Source organism: Brassica napus, chromosome A6 (genome assembly GCF_020379485.1).
Source record: "Brassica napus cultivar Da-Ae chromosome A6, Da-Ae, whole genome shotgun sequence".
Lineage (NCBI taxonomy): Eukaryota > Viridiplantae > Streptophyta > Magnoliopsida > Brassicales > Brassicaceae > Brassica > Brassica napus.
In genome coordinates, this window is record NC_063439.1 from 15,416,892 (window position 1) to 15,438,187 (window position 21,296).

Below are 21,296 nucleotides of genomic sequence, written 5' to 3' on the forward strand. Positions count from 1 at the left end.
TGTATATTTACTTATACTAATATTACGCTAGATATTTAATGTAGTATTCTTATTTCTTATATTGTACACTTAATTATTGTTTAGTTTTTTTGTTATTATATTGTATATTTATTTATTCTAATATTTTCTATTTTTTATTTTTATTACAGAAAAATATTGAGATAATATTTTAACGTAATATTTCTATTTCTTCTACTGTATATTTACTTATTATTTTTTTATTGCATATTTACTTATTCCAATATTACGATAGATGTTTAATGTAATATTTATATTTTTATATCGTATATTTACTGATTATATATTTTAGTATAAAATTTTTAGATTGATGTTTAATTTAGTTTTTCTATTTCGTTTTTGGTAAATGTTTTTTGCTTTTATATTAAATGATAATATTACGATAAATGTTTAATGTAATATTTCTATTTCTTATATTGTAGATTTACTTATTATTTATTTTTATATCATACATTTACTTATAAAAGTATTTGGAAATAATAAAAAATGTAAAAGTATACATTTTTCAGATAGATGTTTAATGTAGTTTTTTCATTTTATATATTGTATATTAACTTATTATTTATTGTTTCTTATAAAGGGCTTTATTATTTATGGTTTCTTATATTGTATATTTACTTTATCTAATTTTATTACTTTTATATGTAATGGTAATATAATGATAAATGTTTAATGTAATATTTCTATTTTTAAACTGTATATTTATTTATTATTTATTTTAGTATACAATTTTCAGATAGATGTTTAATGTAGTTTTTTATTTCTTATATTGTATATTTATTTATTTTAATATTATGAAAAATGTTTAATGTGATATTTCTATTTCTTATATTGTTTTTTATACATAGTTTTCAGATAGATATTTAATTTAGTTTTTCCATTTTTATATTTTATATTTAATTTTTTCCACGTAACGTTTCACTCGTGGTTGTCTTCGTCGCTAGGTGAGTCAGTGGCGAAAGGGTCAGTGAAAGCGATCCGGGCCAAACTTCCCACCGTCTGTAACGAATAAAGCCCCCTATACCTCTGAATAAATGATAATTAAGTATTACTACTTATATTTTCTGTTAATATACATTAATTTGGAAATCATAACATTTTAAATGCTAATAATTTTTTAATTAGCCTAATTTATTAGATACTATACATTTTTGGAAATATTAACATTTAATTTGATTTTACATATTTTTATTGGTGGTTTTAAAGCCTATATGGACGCGTCCTATGGATTATAGCATTTTTTACTTTTTACTAGTATAGGCCCGTAGGGCGGGCGGGATTTGATAGATCGGATTTTATAAAATATATAATTTTGTGTCAATTTTCTTTTATGTTAAGTTGGGTATAAGTATGATTATGTTGTATACACCAAATTTCAACTATATAACTAAAAATAATAGATTTTTTAATATTTTTGCTGTTTTAATCTTAAATTGTAAGTTTTTATAGTGTTTTCAGTTTTATAATACTATAAAATACATAAATCAATCGGATTCGATCAAAAGAAAATGAGATCGATTTTTCTAATATATTTTTTTCCGTGAGTGTTTATAAATAGTGGAGAATGAAGTTTTAATTTAGAGAAACTCTCTATCAAAGTTATTATAGTTGTTTTGGACAATCTTAGTAATTACTATTATAAACAGTTGTTTGTTTTGGTATTTACGTTATAATGAGGTTTTAAAAGGTTACTTGAATTCTAGATGTGGTTTGATTTCATATTATAAAATCGGATATTCAGTGTTTTCAATGATTTATTTTGTTAGAAATTTTGTCATATACAAATAATTTGATGTTCTATTTAAAATTAAAAATATATGTATTAGTAAATAATTAGGAGATAATTATCTCTGCATGAAACACCTAGTGATTATGTCCGCATGGATTTTTAAATCTGAAAATGATGCATGTAAAAACAATACATGAATCTAAAAATTCTCCATGTAAAGTTTCCTCACCAGTATAATTGTCTTCCGCCAAGTTGTTTCCAGAGGTTAGCTGCTCAGGATGGAAAAGCTGACGGTAAGTTCTCCTACGGACTTCATTGATAACAGTGGGCTCGAGATCAATAAATGGAGCTCTGGGAACATGTTTTGTGGCACCAGTTTCGTAGACAAAGATACGATCACGTGCTCGCTAAACCAAAAAATGAACCTTTAAATCCACAGAGAATAGAAAAATTATGTACAAAAGTGAATCAAACCAATGGATTCCATTGTGCATTTTTTATTTTTTTTTATTTTAGGGCTTAGTTCGCAAAGGGAAAAAGAAAATTTTGCAGGGGAAATGTATTCTCACTGAGTGTAGTTGGTGCAATGGAAGGCAGATGTGTCTACCTCAGCGTTCTTTCTACAAATTAAAGCTAGCTTTCAGCCTCGGTGTACTATCAAGGTCTTCCATATTCCGGGCATAAGTTCCTATAAATCTGAAAAATGCCAAAATAAGATTTTAGCTCATGAAAAGGCAGAGGTTGAAAGAAAACCAATAGGTGGGTTCAACGAATCACAAAAGACCAAAGTACGGGTCAAGTTTTAAACATCTCATAGAAAGCTGAGTAAGTAAGATGTTCATGAAAACATAATTTTCATGCCTTGTGCGAAATATAAGATACTCATGAAAAACCTCAATTCAGAATCATAAATCTCGTATAGAGATTCCACTGCACAAATCAAATTTATTGTTTTGTGTTAGACTTTAAGATTCTTCACAAACGGTTGGTTCTCTAATTTCTCAGGCACACCTAAAGAAGGAGACTAACCCTCAATTCGTGATGATGTTGTGCAGAGGAGTACATGCAGTAAACCCATGACCGAAAAAATACAAAATACATATCTTGATGGTCGACGCCGCATGAGCTTTTGTTGCAGAAATCATATGAATGAAAAAAATTTAGACTCTCTTGACAGCTTAAACCGTAAACAATAGTTGAAGGCACTAATTAACTTGAAGAGAAACTACTCAACCTAAAACAAAAGTTTTTACTGAATGTATCAATCATCAATCTGAAATAGAACTAATAAGATTAAAATCACCAAACGGAGATAATAGATAGAGGTAATAGATAGAGTACACGTCTCTTGGAATAGTGTCTTCTGCGGTAGAACGTGAACGTTGCCGGTACTGTAAAAAACCAATCTAGTTATGAACTCCAGCGAAGGAACAGAACAAACCTCAAGCAGAAACATGTCGACTCAATGAGTTCGCCGCCGCGTCAGGCGTTCTTGGCTTCCCAGAAGTGGAGCAACCGGACTTGAAGGGTGGAGGAGCATCGTCCGGTCAGATCGGAAAGGAAGATTGCTGCCTTAGCCATTTTCTGGATATAATTTCAATGTCTTGTTTAGAGAAAATGAGAATATGGTTGTGATAGTAGGAAAGCTTACCCTTTTATAATTAAAGTTCCACCGACTCACATGAAGAGGATCGCATTCAAGAAAGATAGTGGGTGATGATTTAAGAATGACTTTAAAGATGGGGATTCTGTAACTGGTATAGAGCGTTAGCAAGAAGCTGAATCATTGATGGCTAGCCAAATTGGACAAATGTAAGGCCCAAATCAAATTAAAAACCATGTAACTGAAAGTTTAATGAAACGCAACGGATTTGTGTTTTGGACACGTGTCGATCGTTGGTAACACTATTATCTGACGTGGATGAAAGAAAATGAGGGAATGGTCTTTCTTTATATTAATAGATTAATGATAGGTGTGCACAATATTTTTTTTTTCCACGAAAAAGTAATTTATTTCATTCAAAAGAAACACACAAGAGCCCATATAGAAATGGCTACAAGAACCCACACAAGGGTGACTCAAAACATAAACTCGGAGATGAATGAACAATCTCCATCCACAAAAGCCCACATAAAGGCGGCTACTTAAACCCACACCGGGGAAGCTTACAATACCAAGAAACCAAAACCGACACTAGATAAGGCTAAGCAACCCGAGCGAATGAAAAGATAATTAGCAGATTTTAAATTTTTGTAGAGGCCAATGATCGGAAATTGCAGCTGCTGCTGGCTATAGCTCGCCACGCGGAAAATTTCACCTCCTGCACCATGACTTATCGCTGCTGCTACACGCACGCAAAACGATAACGCCCAAGAACTCAAACCCTGCGACTTCATGACACGACAGGAAGAACCGCTACACGGTCCACATTGCCTTCAGATAATGGTGCGACGCACATCGCGCCCACTTACTCATAGATAGAAGCCCAGATACAAACTCAACTAAGACGAGGCCTTACCATACGGACCCTCCAGAACCACATCCTGAGAACCGAAAAGCGATCACTGCACCCACCACTCTACGAATAACCTCTGCTAACCCAACTCTCACCACGCTTTAACACTACCACCACTAACGGATTCAAAAAACCCACCAACACACTAAGGAAAATTTTTAAAGACCAAGCTATGACAGCAAACCAACTGAGAACTAAACAACAACCAACCAACACAAATACCACAAAGACAAGCCACTAACACAGACAAAAATAACAACAACAACACCGAAACCTACAACAAAGACAACAAGACCTAGAACTACGACACTCGGGATTGAAAGACAGCAGCAAAGGGAATAAGCTAGAACGATACCGGCGGGATGAGACTCCGTCGAAAGACACCAAGAGACAGAACTTCTCACGCGCCACCACCTCCTGCACCGGCCCTTCAAACGACGGATAGAGCTATAACACACCGAGGCCGGTGAGAGAAACATCCTCAACAGATTCACGCGCCGCCTAACGGAGAGGAACACCGGAGATCTCCAAACGGAAAACGAGATCTGACAAACCTCAAACCCTAAAAACCGACTCCCTGAACTGACCAACCTTACACGCCTCGCCAGGACTCCAAAGACTGACGAACTCCACAACCGAACGAAACCTCATGAGCAGATCGCTGGAGAGGTGAAGTCGGAAGAAACCAGAGCCCCTTGCATCTTGGACGGAGGAGAGGAACCAGAAGCAGAGAGCAAACAAAGACGAGGACTAAAGGCTAGGAGAGACGCCTCCGACACCGTCTAATCCGGCACCGGAGAAAGGCGGAGGTTTCTATTGTTGTTTGCAGAGAGAATTGCAATTGGTATTTAATGCTCTTCTATACGTTTTCAATCTTCAATGATAGGTGTGCACAATATTGAATGTTGTGCACAATAATATTGAATGGTTTTAAATTTGGGGAATTAGGCTGTATAGCAAGGAAAAAAAGCATAATTCACCAAACGACCAATTTCTCTAACTTTTCTATACACACCGTCATATATATATAATAATACAGTATTGTCCCTTCTTGTAACCGGCGTAACCTGCAGAGAAAAAAAATTAAAATTAATAATTATTATATATAAAAATAAATTGTGGTTTAATTGTCTTCACATCTTAGAAAACGCTTGTGAGACGACGTGTTACAGTTGAAGTAGAGAAGGAGCAATCCGAGCCTCTTTTCCTTCTCAAAATTTTGGAATTTTTGATGAAATTGTATTGTCTATATTGATGGTGAAGGGTTGTAGTGGATAATAGAGTTTCAAAGACTCGTGTGGTGTCTGCACAAAAGTTAATCGGAGAAGATGAACTGTGTATATTCTTCTACTATGCTATTTTATTGTGTTCCATTCCATTTGATTGTTACTAAAATATGTTTTATTTTGTTTAGAAATATAGTTTTTAATTTTTTTAAAGTTCTTGTTACATGTTTTTGAACATGTAAAAATCCCACTATGATATATATTGTATAGTTTAATATTACATAATATAATGTACTTTTTATATTTTGATATTTGAGTTTAGATTTCATAATTTCACTAATGTACTATGCTATGTATTTTGTTCCATTCTATTTGGGTTTAGGATTTATACTTGGGTTTATAATTTATATTTGGGTTTAGAGTTTAATAATTAGATTTTAGTAATTAGGGTTTAGAGTTTCGTATTTATGAATTGGGGATAGTGTTTAGTATTTAAGGATTGTGGATGTTGTTGCGTCCTTCTATACTATTTCAGTGACATGGAGTAGAACAATACGTGCATTTGTATATTACCATATATTTTTTTTAGATGTTGGGGTTTGGGTAATGTTTAGTATTTAGGTGTTGCATAGTGATTGAGATTTAGAGTTCAGTATATAGGGATTGGGATAATGTTTAGTAGTTAGGGTTATGAGTGGAGTTATAATTTTATACTATTTCAGTGATATGGAATAGAACAATCGATGTATATATGTGGTTAATGAACATGTGGCGTGGATGTTTGATATGTGATTATAAACACGCTACGAAAAGAAAGACGTCGTCTATTTTTCACTTGCAACTGAAAACCTGTTATGAAAAAGGACAGAACCGGATGAAATGTGTTCAAAGAGTCTGACATTAAATTATGTCAAAATCAATGCTACTCATTTTATTTATCACTCAAATATAGTTATTTGGCCAATAAGCCCTTTAAATTTCTGGCAAAATATTGAAAAAGATTGCAGTTGCAAAATATTTTTGTTATGCATACTCTCCTTTAATTTATATATATTTGCATATGCAAATGAGGGACCAGAAGTTGTGGCATTATTTATTTACTCCTAAAAATCAGTATTCTTTATAAATTTTTGAACCGTACATATACGTTCATCGTAAGAAGGGCATATAATACTAACGTGCACTTGGAAGATATATATTACTATTATTAACTGATTTCTCGTTGCAGGGTAAGAACACACTTTGTAACACGCCTGCAAAATAGTCATATTATATGCCCATATAAAACTGTGTATAGTTCAATTTTGGCAGTTATTTCATGTTTAAAACTTTATTATTAATCTATGTCTTTGCAAAAGAAGACAATTTTCATAAAAGAAGTCGGCTGCCAAATAACTTGTTGGGCAAAATGATTTGTTAATTATTAATTACAGTTTTGATGAAAACTTTCGACCAAAAAAAAAGAAAAAAAGATTTGATGAAAACTTAACCATCTCCTACTCTTCAGTGTCATTCTTTTAGCGTTTCTATGTATAATAATTCACATAATCTTCTTACTTAAAGCCATAAATTCCTCACAAAATCTCAGTTGAGTTCTAACATTTTGATATCAATGTAGGTACATCTTTGTAGAATCTAAGTTAGCACTTCCAATGAGGAACCAAGAAGCAACAGAGAGAGGCAAAAACAATAAAAACAACATGAAAGCAATGCTCAAAGAGGTACAATCGGTTTCATCATAAGAGAGATGACTCAGAGGCCAAGAGGTAGACCATCTGCCTCCAAGAACAAACCTAAATCACCAATCACTGTGACTCACGATAGTTCAAGTTCCCTCAGAGTTCATGCCGTTATGATCATCTCTGCCTGTGAGACTATATCAGATTTCTCTAGAAGGAAGCAGAGAGCTCTCTGCATAGTAAATGCTAATGGTTGAGTCACCAATGTGACACTAAGGCAGCCAGCATCATCATGAGCTAAAGTGACGTAACATGGACGTTTCAAGATCCTGTCATTGCTACGATCAATTGTGCCTCCCACCAGCACTGCTTGGGATCACCGGTTCGACCATCAACGACAGGTTGGTGGTGGGCTAATAGCATCTGGTCTTGTTGTTCTGATGGTTGCATCTTTTATGAACGCTGTGTTTGATCACCTTCCTCAGGATGATGATGAAGCTGCCTCAAAACATGCTCACTAATGGAAACTCAGGGATAGTCTCCATGCCCTGCTGCTGAAGTGCACCTTTCTCACCTTTCTCAGACGTAACTGATGATGCTGTTTTTGTGGCTTTTGATATAGGGATGGCTAAACTGACGAACATTCAAGCTGCTGAAATTTTGGTATACTCTATATACATCAGTTTCCTATTAACTTTTGATATTGCTTCTGTGTCAAGTATTCTAATTAAATCTGTCTCGCGTTTTGCAGGTGGAAGGAGTTTATGCTAAGGTTGACGCTGAACTCCTTCGGTTCGTTGCTGAAATTTTTGGGAAGACGTACACCTTCCAGCTGAAGATAGGCGAATTCAATTTCCCTTCAAAACCCCAAACCTTCACCATCTCCTGTATCTTTGCTGAGCGACATCAGTCACCTTTGCCAGGCTTTGTTATAGATGTTGGTACCCGATCCTAATTTAGATATGCTGCTAACTCAGTTATATTAACAATAAATTTAATATTTTGAAAACACGGGGTGCAGAGGTTCCTGATGCTCATCTTCCTGGAGTGAGTGCACTAGCTTCGAATGTCGCTGCAGATGAGAACTCCAATTTTTCTCCCCAGCCATCCACGTCTGCTGATCCAACTGTCGAAATGTGAACTTGGCGAGAGTGGAACCAAGAAGGCACGCTTGGCATAAGTTCACGTGGATACCTTTGACAACCCCTAAAATTTATTATCAAATAATATGCTTTAGCATCTTTTTCTACTTTGTGTTTAAAAAAAAAAGCATATTTTTCTATTTTTGTTTTGAACTCACTGTAGTGATCAGTGTTTGAATTATTAATGAAAGTTTTTGTAGGATACATGTTCCAACATTTTGTTAAGATAAGTCAAGCAGTCATGCGACCTTACGTATGAACTTCGTACTTCTAAACACTTGGTAGTCTACGTTTGGTAGTCTACGTAAGCAGTTTATGATAAACTTGAAATGTTTATTAACTTTTATTAAAGAATACATAACCATACAATTAAGCAGTGTACACGTTAAGTATTTCCCCAAAACAAGATTAAAAGCCTCAAAATTGTAACATCCAAGCATTGCTGAGTACATCACTACATCCAAATCTACACTGCATGTGCCACTGTCATTTAAATACATGTTACATGTAAAATTATTAAAGATGTACAATAGTTGAAAGGTGTTGACATATATATATATATTTGACGTCCAAAACAATAAAAACGTTTGTCTATATTATCAAAGAATAAAACTCAAAAGAATAAATATAAACCATTACATTTTTAAAATTCTTTTATTTAAAATTTTATGTTCACTTAAAAGACGTTAGTGGTTTTTTTAACTCAAATTAACAAAATTAAATAAAATGTACAATATGATTTAAAAATAAATAAATTTATCATATTCAATTTAAAGCAATATTTCAATTGTTCTATAAAATTAAAATATATTTTAATATAAAATAATTTTATTATAAATTCACCCGCCCGTAGGGCGGGCCAACCCCTAGTTAATATAAATATTTTGAATAAAATGAGAGAAGTAAAATAAAAATATAGGGTTAAGTATACTTATGTTTGGTTATCTTTGGATATCCATTTGGGTTCGGATATTACATGTTCGTATTCAGATATTACCCATTTAGGTTTGGATATATCCAATCTCTTCGAATTCAAAAATCGTTCGGGTATTTTGGTACTTCGGTTCGGATTTTTGGATTGGATTCAGATGAAAAATATATATATAATACTTTACTATTCTAGTAAATGTAAACTATGTATAAACTAATAACTGTTTGATTTATTAAATGAAAAACCAGAAGATATATATGATAAATCGTTCAAATCTCTCATTTTTATAATTACAATAGTTAGATAGGATATTAAAGAAAAACTAATATTAGACGTATGATCAAATCTCTCATTGTTCGAACAAACTGAAAAAGATGTGATTGGAATCTTGTCATGATATTTCATTAAAAGCTTTTTAGGATTAAAAATCAAGACTAAATTATCTAATCTAAATGAAATAATATATATAGTGCTTCCAATATTAAAAATCATTTCGATTTAAAGAAATGTGTTTCTTAGATCGTCAGGATCAAATAAGATATTAGAAATCACATATTTAAAATATAATTTGTATACTTCCTTACTCATATGATTTTTGTAACATTTGTATATTTGCTGTAACAAAAATTTAAACAGTTAATAACAAAACTTTTAATGTGAGATATTTCAATACAAATTTTGAAATTAAAATATTAAGATCTCAATAATTTTTCACTGCAAATTTTGAAATTAACATATGTATATATTTTATATAGTATATAATTTATTTCAAATGATATATATATATATATATATATATATTAATGAGACTTCATATTCATATGATTTAATAGGACTGGCATTTTATCCGATACACGAACTTGTTAATAGAGTTTTCTGGTGATTTTCTTCAAATTTTTGATTTTTAGATACGAATCTGGAGTGGAACTACTTTTTACATATGTCTATCTTTTTGGATTTATAGAATAAGTTAAAAGAAGAAACTAAACTCACATCAATGAAACAAAGACGAGAACAAAATCACAATTTTATATAGGTATAAAATGAAATCACTTATGGAAAGTCAATAGTAAACAAATCCAGAGCAGAAAACCTAATCCTTTTTTGTCATTATACTTGTCTATTTGGTTATAGTGATTTGTGTTAGCCATAAAACTTAATTTCTTTTTGTGCATATAAAATTTTAAAAATAATTAAAAATGAGCTGTGATACATTAACTCTTCAATAACTTAATTTCTTTTTGTGCACATAAAATTTTAAAAATAATTAAAAATGACCAACATTTGTATTCGTAATTTTACAATTGATAAAAATTGTAATGTTGCAAAATGTTAAAATTATTTAATGAACAAACATTATTATAAAAATTATGCGCGGTTATCATCTGGTACTTATATATATATATATATATATATTAGTAAATTTTATTACCGCACTGTCCGCACATATGAGCAAAATACATAGTTTTTTTTAAATATCAGACGCTCGGTAAAATATGAAGCAAATGCACGAAAAAAAAAATGGCGACTTGGTGTAATGATGGAGAGGCAATGCTGACGTGGCACATTATAAGAGAGAATGATATGATGTAACTCCTACTACTTCGTTAATGGTAGTGAGTGAAGCCAGAATCGTACACGTGGCACGTGAAGAACTCTGATCGATCGACGACCGTTCAGTTCAAAAAGAATTCAGGAGGAGAAAACAAAATATAAAGTAAGGAATAGTTTCCGTTACACAGATCTTTCCGCTCCTCTGATCGATTTTCTCAGTCTCCAAAGATTCTCTTTCTTCCGCCACCGCCGAATTTGCAATCTGTAAGTGATTCTTTTCTTTCTTATTTCCTTTCAGGTGATTGAGATTATATGTTCATAGGGTAGGCTTTCTTGATTTTTTTCTAACAGCTTGTGATGAACTCATCGATTTCTGGGGAAAAGATCAAAACGTATTGTAGATTTTGTTACATCTTATAAGTTTCCTAATTTGATCTGAGTTACGGTCGATGACGTGATCTTACCAAACTGAAATGTATATTAGATTGATGATGCTAGTTGATTATGTGATTGGCCTAATCAAACTGCCATTGGTTGTGTGTAGAAAATGATTGGACTGCCCAGGACGCCCTCTAGTAAGATAAACAGGGCCAATCCCTCTTCTACACCTGGTGGTTCCAGAGTTACAGAGGAGAATATTCTTGTCACTGTCCGGATGAGACCATTGAACTCCAGGGAACATGCCAAATATGACCTCATTGCTTGGGATTGTCCAGATGATCACACCATAGTTTTTAAAAACCCCAATCCTGAGAGAGCTGCCGCAAAATATTCATTTGGTATTTTTCATAAAAGAATCTCATTGCTTTTCCTTTCCTTGTATATAAATCTGTTGATAATAAACTAAACTATCTTCTCTCCTTGACTTTTCATGAAAACTATAGACAAAGTATATGAGCCCACCTGTGCAACTCAGGAGGTTTATGAAGGTGGTTCAAGGGATGTCGCACTTTCTGCTTTAGCTGGAACCAACGGTGATTAAGCAGATATCGGATATCCTCCTTTTGATAAGCTTTAGTTTTAGATATGTGAATTGTTTTCTCTTTTTTTTTTTATCGCAGCAACCATTTTTGCATATGGTCAGACCAGTAGTGGAAAGACCTTTACAATGAGAGGGGTCACCGACGGTGTAGTTAAAGATATATACGAGCATATAAGAAAAGTGAGTGACAAATTTAAGGTCCCTATCCCTTGGTTTGTTTACACACTGAAATAGATATACTCTAATCTATGCAGACTCAAGAAAGGAGCTTTGTCTTGAAAGTATCAGCTTTGGAGATCTATAATGAGACTGTGGTTGACCTTTTAAATCGTGATACTGGGCCCCTTAGACTGTTAGATGATCCAGAGGTATGTAAAGGGTCGGAAACACTATATTGAATGCTGAAAGAGGCATCCTTTATCTTGGCTTGATTGAGAATGTTGTTGTCTACCTTGCAGAAAGGAATCATTGTAGAAAATCTGGTTGAGGAAGTGGTTGAAAGCAGGCAACATTTACAGCATTTAATTGGCATTTGTGAAGGTAAATCCTGTCAAAGTATCACGTTTGCTCTCAATTCTTGGTGCATACACCTTGGGAGAGCAACACAAATTAGTGATAGATGAACGGAGTAACTGAAAGCCTCGAACTCTTTTGATAGCATGTATAATATATGACTCATTTTCTCTTCAATCAGACGTGGTCATTTACTTACTTGTTATGTGATTTTTCATTTGCTTTTTTCAGGTCAAAGGCAAGTAGGTGAAACTGCTTTGAATGACAAAAGTTCAAGATCTCATCAGATTATTCGGCTGGTATGATTTATTCTCATGCATGATAGAATTAACAACTTATTCCCTTATGTTCTAAACATGGACAAGATAGAGGTGGATAACATTATCTCATGTTCTCTGCTTTTGATATTCAGACCATTCAGAGCAGTTTAAGGGAAATAGCAGGCCGTGTGCAGTCTTTCATGGCAACTTTGGTGCGCCATTTTATGTTTTGGCTAAAGTTTCACTTGGCATCTAAGATACTAAGACACTCTAATTGGTGCAGAATCTTGTTGATCTTGCTGGAAGCGAACGTGTTTCTCAAACAAACGCCGATGGTCTAAGATTGAAGGAAGGAAATCATATTAACCAAAGCTTACTGACACTTACGACAGTTATTAGAAAGCTGAGGTAAGAAATAATAACACATGATTGTCTTTGGGCACATCTAAACTATCTTTTAAATTGATGTAACACATTAATTTTTGTTATTGTTATTATTTGGATGTAGTTCTGGAAAACAAGGTGATCACATACCATACAGAAACTCAAAGCTTACAAGGATTCTGCAAAATTCACTTGGCGGGAATTCGAGAACTGCAATAATATGCACCATTAGTCCAGCCCTGAGCCACGTTGCGCAGACGAAAAAGACGCTTTCTTTTGCGACCAGTGCGAAGGAAGTCACAAACTGCGCTAAAGTAAACATGGTATGTCAGTTATCTTTACTCCTCTGGCTACAAACGTCTATAGGAGCCTGGTCATATACTTCATTAAATAAAAAGGGTTTTGCTTGTTCTTGACAGAAAACGTACCCTTCTGCTGGTATTCATTTCTGAGATTGATTCTCTTTTTTTGTTTTGGGTTATAGGTGGTCTCAGAAAAATTACTGTTGAAACATCTGCAGCAAAAAGTAGCCAAACTCGAATCAGAGTTAAGAAGCCCAGAGTCTAGTTCATCTACCTGTTTAAAGTCTCTGTTAGTTGAGAGAGAGAAGAAAATTCAACAGGTAATGACTTCGCTGACTAAAACGGAAAACCACAACAGATATTAAATGGAGCTTTATTGTGAAGAAGGAAACTAAAGTGATTATATATTCGTGCACAAAAAAAAAAAGTGATTAATATAGTTCATGTTAATCTAATTGCAGATGGAAACAGAGATGAAAGAGTTAAAGCGTCAGAGAGACATTGCACAATCTGAGCTTGAACAAGAAAGAAAAGGAAAAGAGCAGAAGGTATGCGCACGGATATAAGATACCAAAATTTTACTGGGACATGCCTGTATAATTGATTTCTGAACCTTTTTCTCAGGTAGTAAGGTGTCTTTCGTACACTGCTCAGGAGGAGTCCACTCCAAGCAAATCTGTTCCTAGAAGCCGCAGAACAAGTCGTGTCAAAAGAAAAGATAATGTGAGGCAGTCTCTAACTTCAGCGGATCGAACAGCGCTAGCGCAAGAGATCCGTTTGTTTGAGAAAAATCAGAAGAAGTTAGGCGAGGAAGCAAACCAAGCGCTAGATCTTATTCACAAAGAAGTGACATCTCACAAACTGGGTGATCAACAATCTGCAGAGAAATTTGCGAAAATGCTCTCAGAAATCCGTGACATGCAGAAGAGCAACCTTATACCGGAGGAAACCGTGGTTGGTGATGAAGCCAACTTGAAAGAGGAGATAAACCGGCTGAACTCTGAAGAAATTGCAGCTTTGGAGAAGAAGCTTGAGACTGTTCAGAAATTTATTGACATGCTTGCGTCGTCTTGTCAGACAGATGAAGAGACTCCAGAGTTCAGGACCCAGATGAAAAAGAAGAGAGTTCTTCCCTTTGGATTAAGTAATAGTCCAAACTTACAGCATATGATCCGGGCACCATGTTCACCTCTTTCGTCTTCTGGGACTGAAAACAAGGCTCCTGAGAGCAATGTCGTTTCTGCTAGGGATAGTCGAACCCCCTCAAAGGATGGAACCCCTGTGTCATCTTCACGACAAGCGAATTCTGTCGATGTTAAGAGAATGAAGCGTATGTTTAAGAATGCTGCGGAAGAAAATATACGTAACATCAAAGATTATGTTACTGGATTGAAAGAACGTGTGGCGAAGCTTCAGTACCAGAAGCAGCTTCTTCTTTGCCAGGTCAATTTTTATAAACTCGTGACTTTGAATCAGCAACTCGGAAGCTTTTTCATATATTTTTGTTTGTCCTTAGGTGATAGAACTGGAGGGAAACGAGACAGCTGAGTCCGATGAATCTCAAATGGAACGGCCCTTGTGTTTTGAAGAGCAGAGAAAGCAAATCATAATGCTATGGCATCTTTGCCACATCTCAATCATCCACAGGACGCAGTTCTACATGCTGTTCAAAGGAGACCCAGCTGATCAAATCTACATGGAAGTAGAGCTCCGCAGGCTGACGTGGCTCGAGCAGCACCTGGCCGAGTTGGGAAACGCAAGTCCAGCATTGCTCGGCGATGAACCTGCAAGCTACGTAGCATCAAGGTAACCCGTAGTTCTTCCCTTTTTATTTTGTATTTGTCTTTTCTGGACTGAGTTAAGAATCATATGTTGGTGGCGCAGTATAAGAGCATTAAAGCAGGAGAGAGAGTATTTGGCAAAACGGGTAAACACGAAGCTAGGAGCAGAGGAAAGAGAGATGCTGTACCTGAAGTGGGACGTAGCGCCTGTGGGAAAACAGAGGAGGCAACAGTTGATCAATAAACTGTGGACAGATCCTCACAACACGGAGCACGTGAAAGAGAGCGCAGAGATAGTGGCCAAGCTTGTGGGGTTTTGTGACTCGGGGGAGAACATAAGGAAAGAAATGTTTGAGCTCAACTTTGCTTCTCCTGCGGATAAGAAGACATGGATGATGGGTTGGAACTTCATTTCAAACTTCTTGCATCTCTAAGGCCAACTCGTTGTTCTCAACACGTCCTAACGTTCTTCTTTTTTTTTTGTCTCCTGTAAATCCTTTAGATTCTCCGAGTCTTTTGAAGCTAAACGTTGAAACTTATTTCATTTAAAATCCTGATAATAGATCGTTCCTCTTGAAATTATCAAGTCGAGGTGAGTTTGGAAGCGAGATGTCTGATTTTTTAGTTTCCAGTTCATACATGATGAGCATAGCAAAAGCATTGGCTAAACACAAATTTGCAAGCTGAGATATAAATGGCCCACTTGGACCAATTTAGGAGATTGTATGGACTCGTTATGAATGGTTAAAGTAATGGATTAGAAAAACAATACTTTGTTTTATAAAGAGTACTAGGACGGGTCCGTACTACGCGCGGAATATCTATACTATTATTTGCAAAGTAAATTTTTGGAATCGAGCTCTCACTTTAAAAGTTAGAGTGGTTACTATCGTTTATACTCTTAAAGAATAAAATGTATAACTAAATTAAAAAATAAAAACAAAATTTTAATTTATTTGATTAGATAATTGATTAAAATTAATAATAGTAAGAATTATCCAAAATCTAAAATATAATTTTAAAAAGAGATAATTTATGTATATATTGTATTATTATCTGAAAAAGTCTTTTAGTGAAAAGTTATAAACATGAATTATATAATTAATATTAATCAAATATAATTCTTAATTATATAATTAAAAATAGAATATTGAATTAACCAAAATATAAAATATAATTTAAAAAGATAATTTCTATATTGATTAAAATTAATAATAGTAAGAATTATCCAAAATTTGAAAATATAATTTTAAAAAGAGATAATTTCAGTATATATTGTATTGTTATCTGAAAAAGTCTTTTAGTAAAAAGTTAAAAACATGAATTATATAACTAAACATTAATCAAATAAATTTCTTAATTATATAATTAAAAATAGAATATAGAATTAACTCAAAAATCTAAAAATATAATTAAAAAGATAATTTCTATATATATATTGTATTGTTATCTGAAAAAGTATTTTAGTAAAAAGTTAAAAACATAAATTATATAATTAAATATTAATCAAAATTATTTACGAAGTAAGTTTTTGGAATCGAGCTCTCATTTTAAAAGTTAGAGTGGTTAATATCGTTTATACCCTTAATGAATAAAATGTATAACTAAATTAAAAAATAAAAACAAAATTTTAATTTATTTTATTAGATAATTGATTAAAATTAACAATACTAAGAATTATCCAAAATCTGAAAATATAATTTTAAAAAGAGATAATTTATGTATATATTGTATTATTATCTAAAAAAAGTCTTTTAGTAAAAAGTTAAAAACATGAATTATATAACTAATATTAATCAAATCTAATTCTTAATTATATAATTAAAAATAGAATATTGAATTAACCAAAATATAAAATATAATTAAAAAAAGATAATTTCTATATTGATTAAAATTAATAATAGTAAGAATTATCGAAAATCTAAAATATAATTTTAAAAAGAGATAATTTATGTATATATTGTATTATTATCTGAAAAAGTCTTTTAGTAAGAAGTTAAAAACATGAATTATATAACTAAATATTAATCAAATAAAATTATTAATTATATAATTAAAAATAGAATATTGAATTAACCAAAATATAAAAATATAATTAAAAAATATTATTTCTATAAATATATTGTATTGTTATCTGAAAAAGTATTTTAGTAAAAGTTAAAAATATAAATTATATAATTAAATATTAATCAAATAATTTTTTTACTAAAATTATGAATATAGTGTACAAAGAACTTTTCAAAAATTATGAAAATGTTTAACGCATATGATGTAATTGTTAGTATCAAATACTCTTCCAGGTTTATTTTAATTGTCCTTCTTGGTTTATGCATACATATTAAGAAAAATATGATTTTGTATATTTCCAAAACAAAAACACAATTACCTATACACCTAATCATTTTTAACTAATAGAAAAACAAAATAGAGAATCTTATTAATAAATTTTGCATTAAAACCACTAAAACGACACTTATTTTGAAACGAAAAGTTTTCCCTACAACGATAATTAAATCGAAACGGAGGGAGTATATTATTTTTCTGTAAGTTTTTCTTTTATGTTCATTTGGTAGTGAGTGTGATAATATTAACTGATTTTACTTCTTTTTTGTTGTTAAAAAACCTTGTTTAATTAATAAAAAATATTATCATACAACATAAAGTTTATTTTCATTTTTATTTTTATGTCATCATTATAATTTGTAAATAGCATTAAATTACTGGGAATTATATTTGAGATTGAACGTATAGATTATGAATTTTGTATTTGTTGTTTTTTTTTTTACTCCACTAAGACTTTTAATTTATCTTATATATTTGCTTTTAAATTTCTTGGTTTTAGTTAATAATAAAAATAAATAATTGCTTACAATAAAAATACTTTTAGTAGATTCTATTAAAACATTTATTAAATGAACTATACCATCCAAAGTGATTAGAATTTTTTTAACAATATTATTATTCAGTTTAATCGTACAATTAGTGACTGTTTTAAATATTCTATTACCTTCTGTATTTTTATTTTCATTGGTTTTACTGAGTAATCTATTATTTTATTTTAAAATTTTACCATAATTTTATTATAGAACAAAATATATATTAGAATATAATATATGTATTATGTTAAAAGTAGATCATGTGCTATAATTTTGGATCAAGTTACATTCATTTATTGAATCATTAAGTGTTATATAATTGTTGTTTTATTTTGTTGTTTGTGTGTTTATATTTTATTAGAATCGGCCCGCCCTACGGGTGGGATATACTTTCTTTGTGATCTAAATTATTATTTCTCTATTAATTTGTGGTTTGTGTTTAGCTTTGCATTTGTAAGTGATTGTGTATGATAATGATTTTTTTGTGTTTTGGAAAGTTTTGGGTGAAGAAGAATTATATGTGATAAGATATATTTTATTTGTTTACAATAGTTGTTTCTATATAAAAAAGTTGTGCCATTTATATGCTGTGAGGGCTTCAAATGGTTTTCATGTTGTTTCTTTTTACAAAAGTTTGATCTCATATTCATTGTCTTATTTGTGGTTTTTAATATCTCGGGTTCGAAAAGATTGGGTTGTGGATAATTATTTTGTAAATGTTGTAAGAGTAATTACTCTTTATATTGAAATCATAGTATTTCAACATGCTATTGGAGTGGAAGTAGTGATTATTTTAAGTTGCATTTTTTATTAAAAATAGAATGTTATATTGAATGCAAAGAAAATAGTAAAGCAAAGTTAACCGAAATAATAAAACATTGAAACTTGAAATTATAAAGATCATATTAGTTCCATAACACTTCTTTTCAATATAGAGACGTCATGTAAGGAACATTTTGATTTATTTCCAGCTCAAGACATGTCGGTTTGCCGTTCATGACGAATACATACATTTCATGCATTCTTTATATTCTCATGTCCATAGCAAAATTATTGCATAGAGATAGTTACCTTTACCACAATTGTTATTTGAATATGCCAAGATGTATTAGTCCTTGTTGCGGTTTTGTTTCATTGTCAATTGTTTGTTTTTATTTCCTAATACTAATTTTTTAATCTCTCATATACTGACTTTTACAGTCATCGATCTGAAATAAACTGAACGGTTTTACAATATTTTAATTTCTCTATTCTACAATTAAAATAAAAGTAAAGAAAAAAACATTGGTTAAAATTTATTCGTATGTTTAAACAAAATCATGGACAGCGGTCTATCTTGGAACTTCTATGTGCGCAGAACCAAGTAAATTATAAAGTTCTCTTTTAATTTTTATATACTATCATCTATGTATACGTTATAACATTTAATTTCTTAAATTACCTCTTTATATATTAGCATGCACATTTGACTATTTTTCTATGATGTTTCCATTTCTGAACTAAGTTTTTGTTTAAGAAAAACATATAACACAATTATATTATCAAAGCAACATCATTCACAATTTACATGTATTTTGTGTCAGTCCATTAGATGTCAAATGAGAGCGGAATTTTGGTCTTGAAAAAAGACACTTTGTTCATATTATTCTTGAGATTATGTGATTAGTATGAGAAAGCGTAATTGGCTGGTTTTGAAAGTGGGCCATCAAGTATTAACTTTCAAGTAGCCGAGTTTTGTTATCTTATTATATTAAAGGCCCTTTGTATTACGGCAACAACAGAGTTTGACGAAAAGTGTATAAAATTTGGAAGACTTCTTACCATGGCTCAAGCTTCATTTGTAGCGTTGGTTCAGAACCAGATAACATAAAAGAGATTAACAGCATGTATACTGGTTCTAAAGTTTCTGTTACAACTGTTGTTGTTGCTTTGTTGCTGGACATTTCCAAAACCCATATGAACAATACTTTGTATATCATTTTCCCAGTATCCATATCTGAAAATCAAAACAGAAAACACATAAATATTTGAACACGTTGGGTTTACAATACATCTCAGGAATCTATGACACTAACTTATAATTACCTTAGTTTGAACAAATACATAGTTCGAGAGGAATTGCGTGTCTGAGAATCTAGGCAAGAGAATAGTATCCTAACGGAAGTCTTTGCTCTGAGCAAGCAATTGTGTAAAGCATATTTTCTTTTACCTTTATGGATAAAGCAGAGCATTGCGGTTAGACTCCATCCTTGGATTTATTGTAGCCAGCTTCATGTACAATAGCTGAAGAAAAACAGAACAAATGTTTCAGATCTTAAGAAGAATTTAAATCCAGTTTTAAAGAAATATTTCATACAAAATGTGATTATACCTCAACTTGTCTCTCTAAGGACTGCACATAGTTCGCAAATTGTAAGGACTTCTAAAAGATCAACTCCAGGGATCCGACATTAATCCTCTCATTTCGCCGAAAGGTCATAAAAACGAGGGTTCAGGATCCAATTAAAAAAAAAGTGTTGCTAGGGAAAGAGTATCCTACGAGATACTTAAAAAAAAATACTGTACAAAGATTTGAAATATAGTTTTCAAAAAATCATTATATTACTTATTATTTTCTTTTTATTTAATTACTAATTAATATTCATTGCAACGAAATATTTAAGACATTTTTTTGAGTTAATTAACAGCTTCTATTTTTTTTTTCTTGTTCTTTATGGACCCTAAAATTAAAATAGAAGATTGGGGGTGAATCATAAATCCAAAGGAGGTTTCATGGCCAAAGGTAAAGATGTTCGAGTAACAATTATTTTGGAATGTACCAGTTGTGTTCGAAATGATATTAAGAAAGAATCGGCTGGAATTTCCAGATATATTACTCAAAAGAATCGGCATAACACTCCTAGTCGATTGGAATTGAGAAAATTCTGTCCCTATTGTTATAAACATACAATTCATGGGGAAATTAAGAAATAGATAAAATTGAGTGCTTGTATGTCAAATTTTATTTTAAGAACAGGAATAATGAGAGTATCTACGTATTATTACATATATATAAATATAAACAAATAAAATAATAGAAAGAAATCAAATCCTATATTCTTAATTCTATATAGAAACTCTATCCTATATAGAAATAGCAATCGTTTTTATTTTGATCCGATCAAAAATAGGATTTTATAGGTAAGGAATAAAAAATTATGAATAAATCTAAGCGACCTTTTACTAAATCCAAGCGATCTTTTCGTCGGCGTTTGCCCCCGATTGACAGGGCGGAAGCTGGGGTTCGAGCCCCGTCAGTCCCGCCGGATTCAATTAAAAAAAAAGACATAAACTCCCCTTTTTGTTTCTGGGCAAGGGGATCAAAATGGTTTCGGTTATCTTTTTGTTTTATTTTTCTTTTTTC

General features: G+C 31.9%; 1 protein-coding gene, 1 long non-coding RNA gene and 1 pseudogene across 2 annotated transcripts; 2 read left to right on the top strand and 1 right to left on the bottom strand.

Moving 5' to 3' along the window:
• Nucleotides 1-709: 709 nt before the first annotated feature.
• Nucleotides 710-5,213, bottom strand: LOC125575773. Its single transcript, XR_007314358.1, has 3 exons — nucleotides 3,399-5,213; nucleotides 3,189-3,331; nucleotides 710-2,443 (listed from the first exon to the last, which is right to left on the bottom strand). It is a non-coding gene; the product is annotated as an uncharacterized LOC125575773 (long non-coding RNA).
• A 1,342-nt stretch (nucleotides 5,214-6,555) lies between these two features.
• LOC125609955 lies at nucleotides 6,556-8,514 on the top strand (annotated as a pseudogene).
• Nucleotides 8,515-10,909: 2,395 nt separating this feature from the next.
• LOC106411540 (kinesin-like protein KIN-7B) lies at nucleotides 10,910-15,599 on the top strand. Its single transcript, XM_013852325.3, has 15 exons — nucleotides 10,910-11,059; nucleotides 11,340-11,574; nucleotides 11,680-11,769; nucleotides 11,857-11,957; nucleotides 12,032-12,145; nucleotides 12,236-12,317; nucleotides 12,522-12,589; nucleotides 12,703-12,762; nucleotides 12,834-12,958; nucleotides 13,059-13,257; nucleotides 13,419-13,556; nucleotides 13,698-13,784; nucleotides 13,861-14,679; nucleotides 14,753-15,042; nucleotides 15,121-15,599. Exons 2-15 carry the CDS (start codon nucleotides 11,343-11,345, stop codon nucleotides 15,449-15,451), a joined length of 2,736 nt encoding a protein of 911 aa, XP_013707779.1. The 5' UTR covers nucleotides 10,910-11,059; nucleotides 11,340-11,342; the 3' UTR covers nucleotides 15,452-15,599.
• Nucleotides 15,600-21,296: the final 5,697 nt, after the last annotated feature.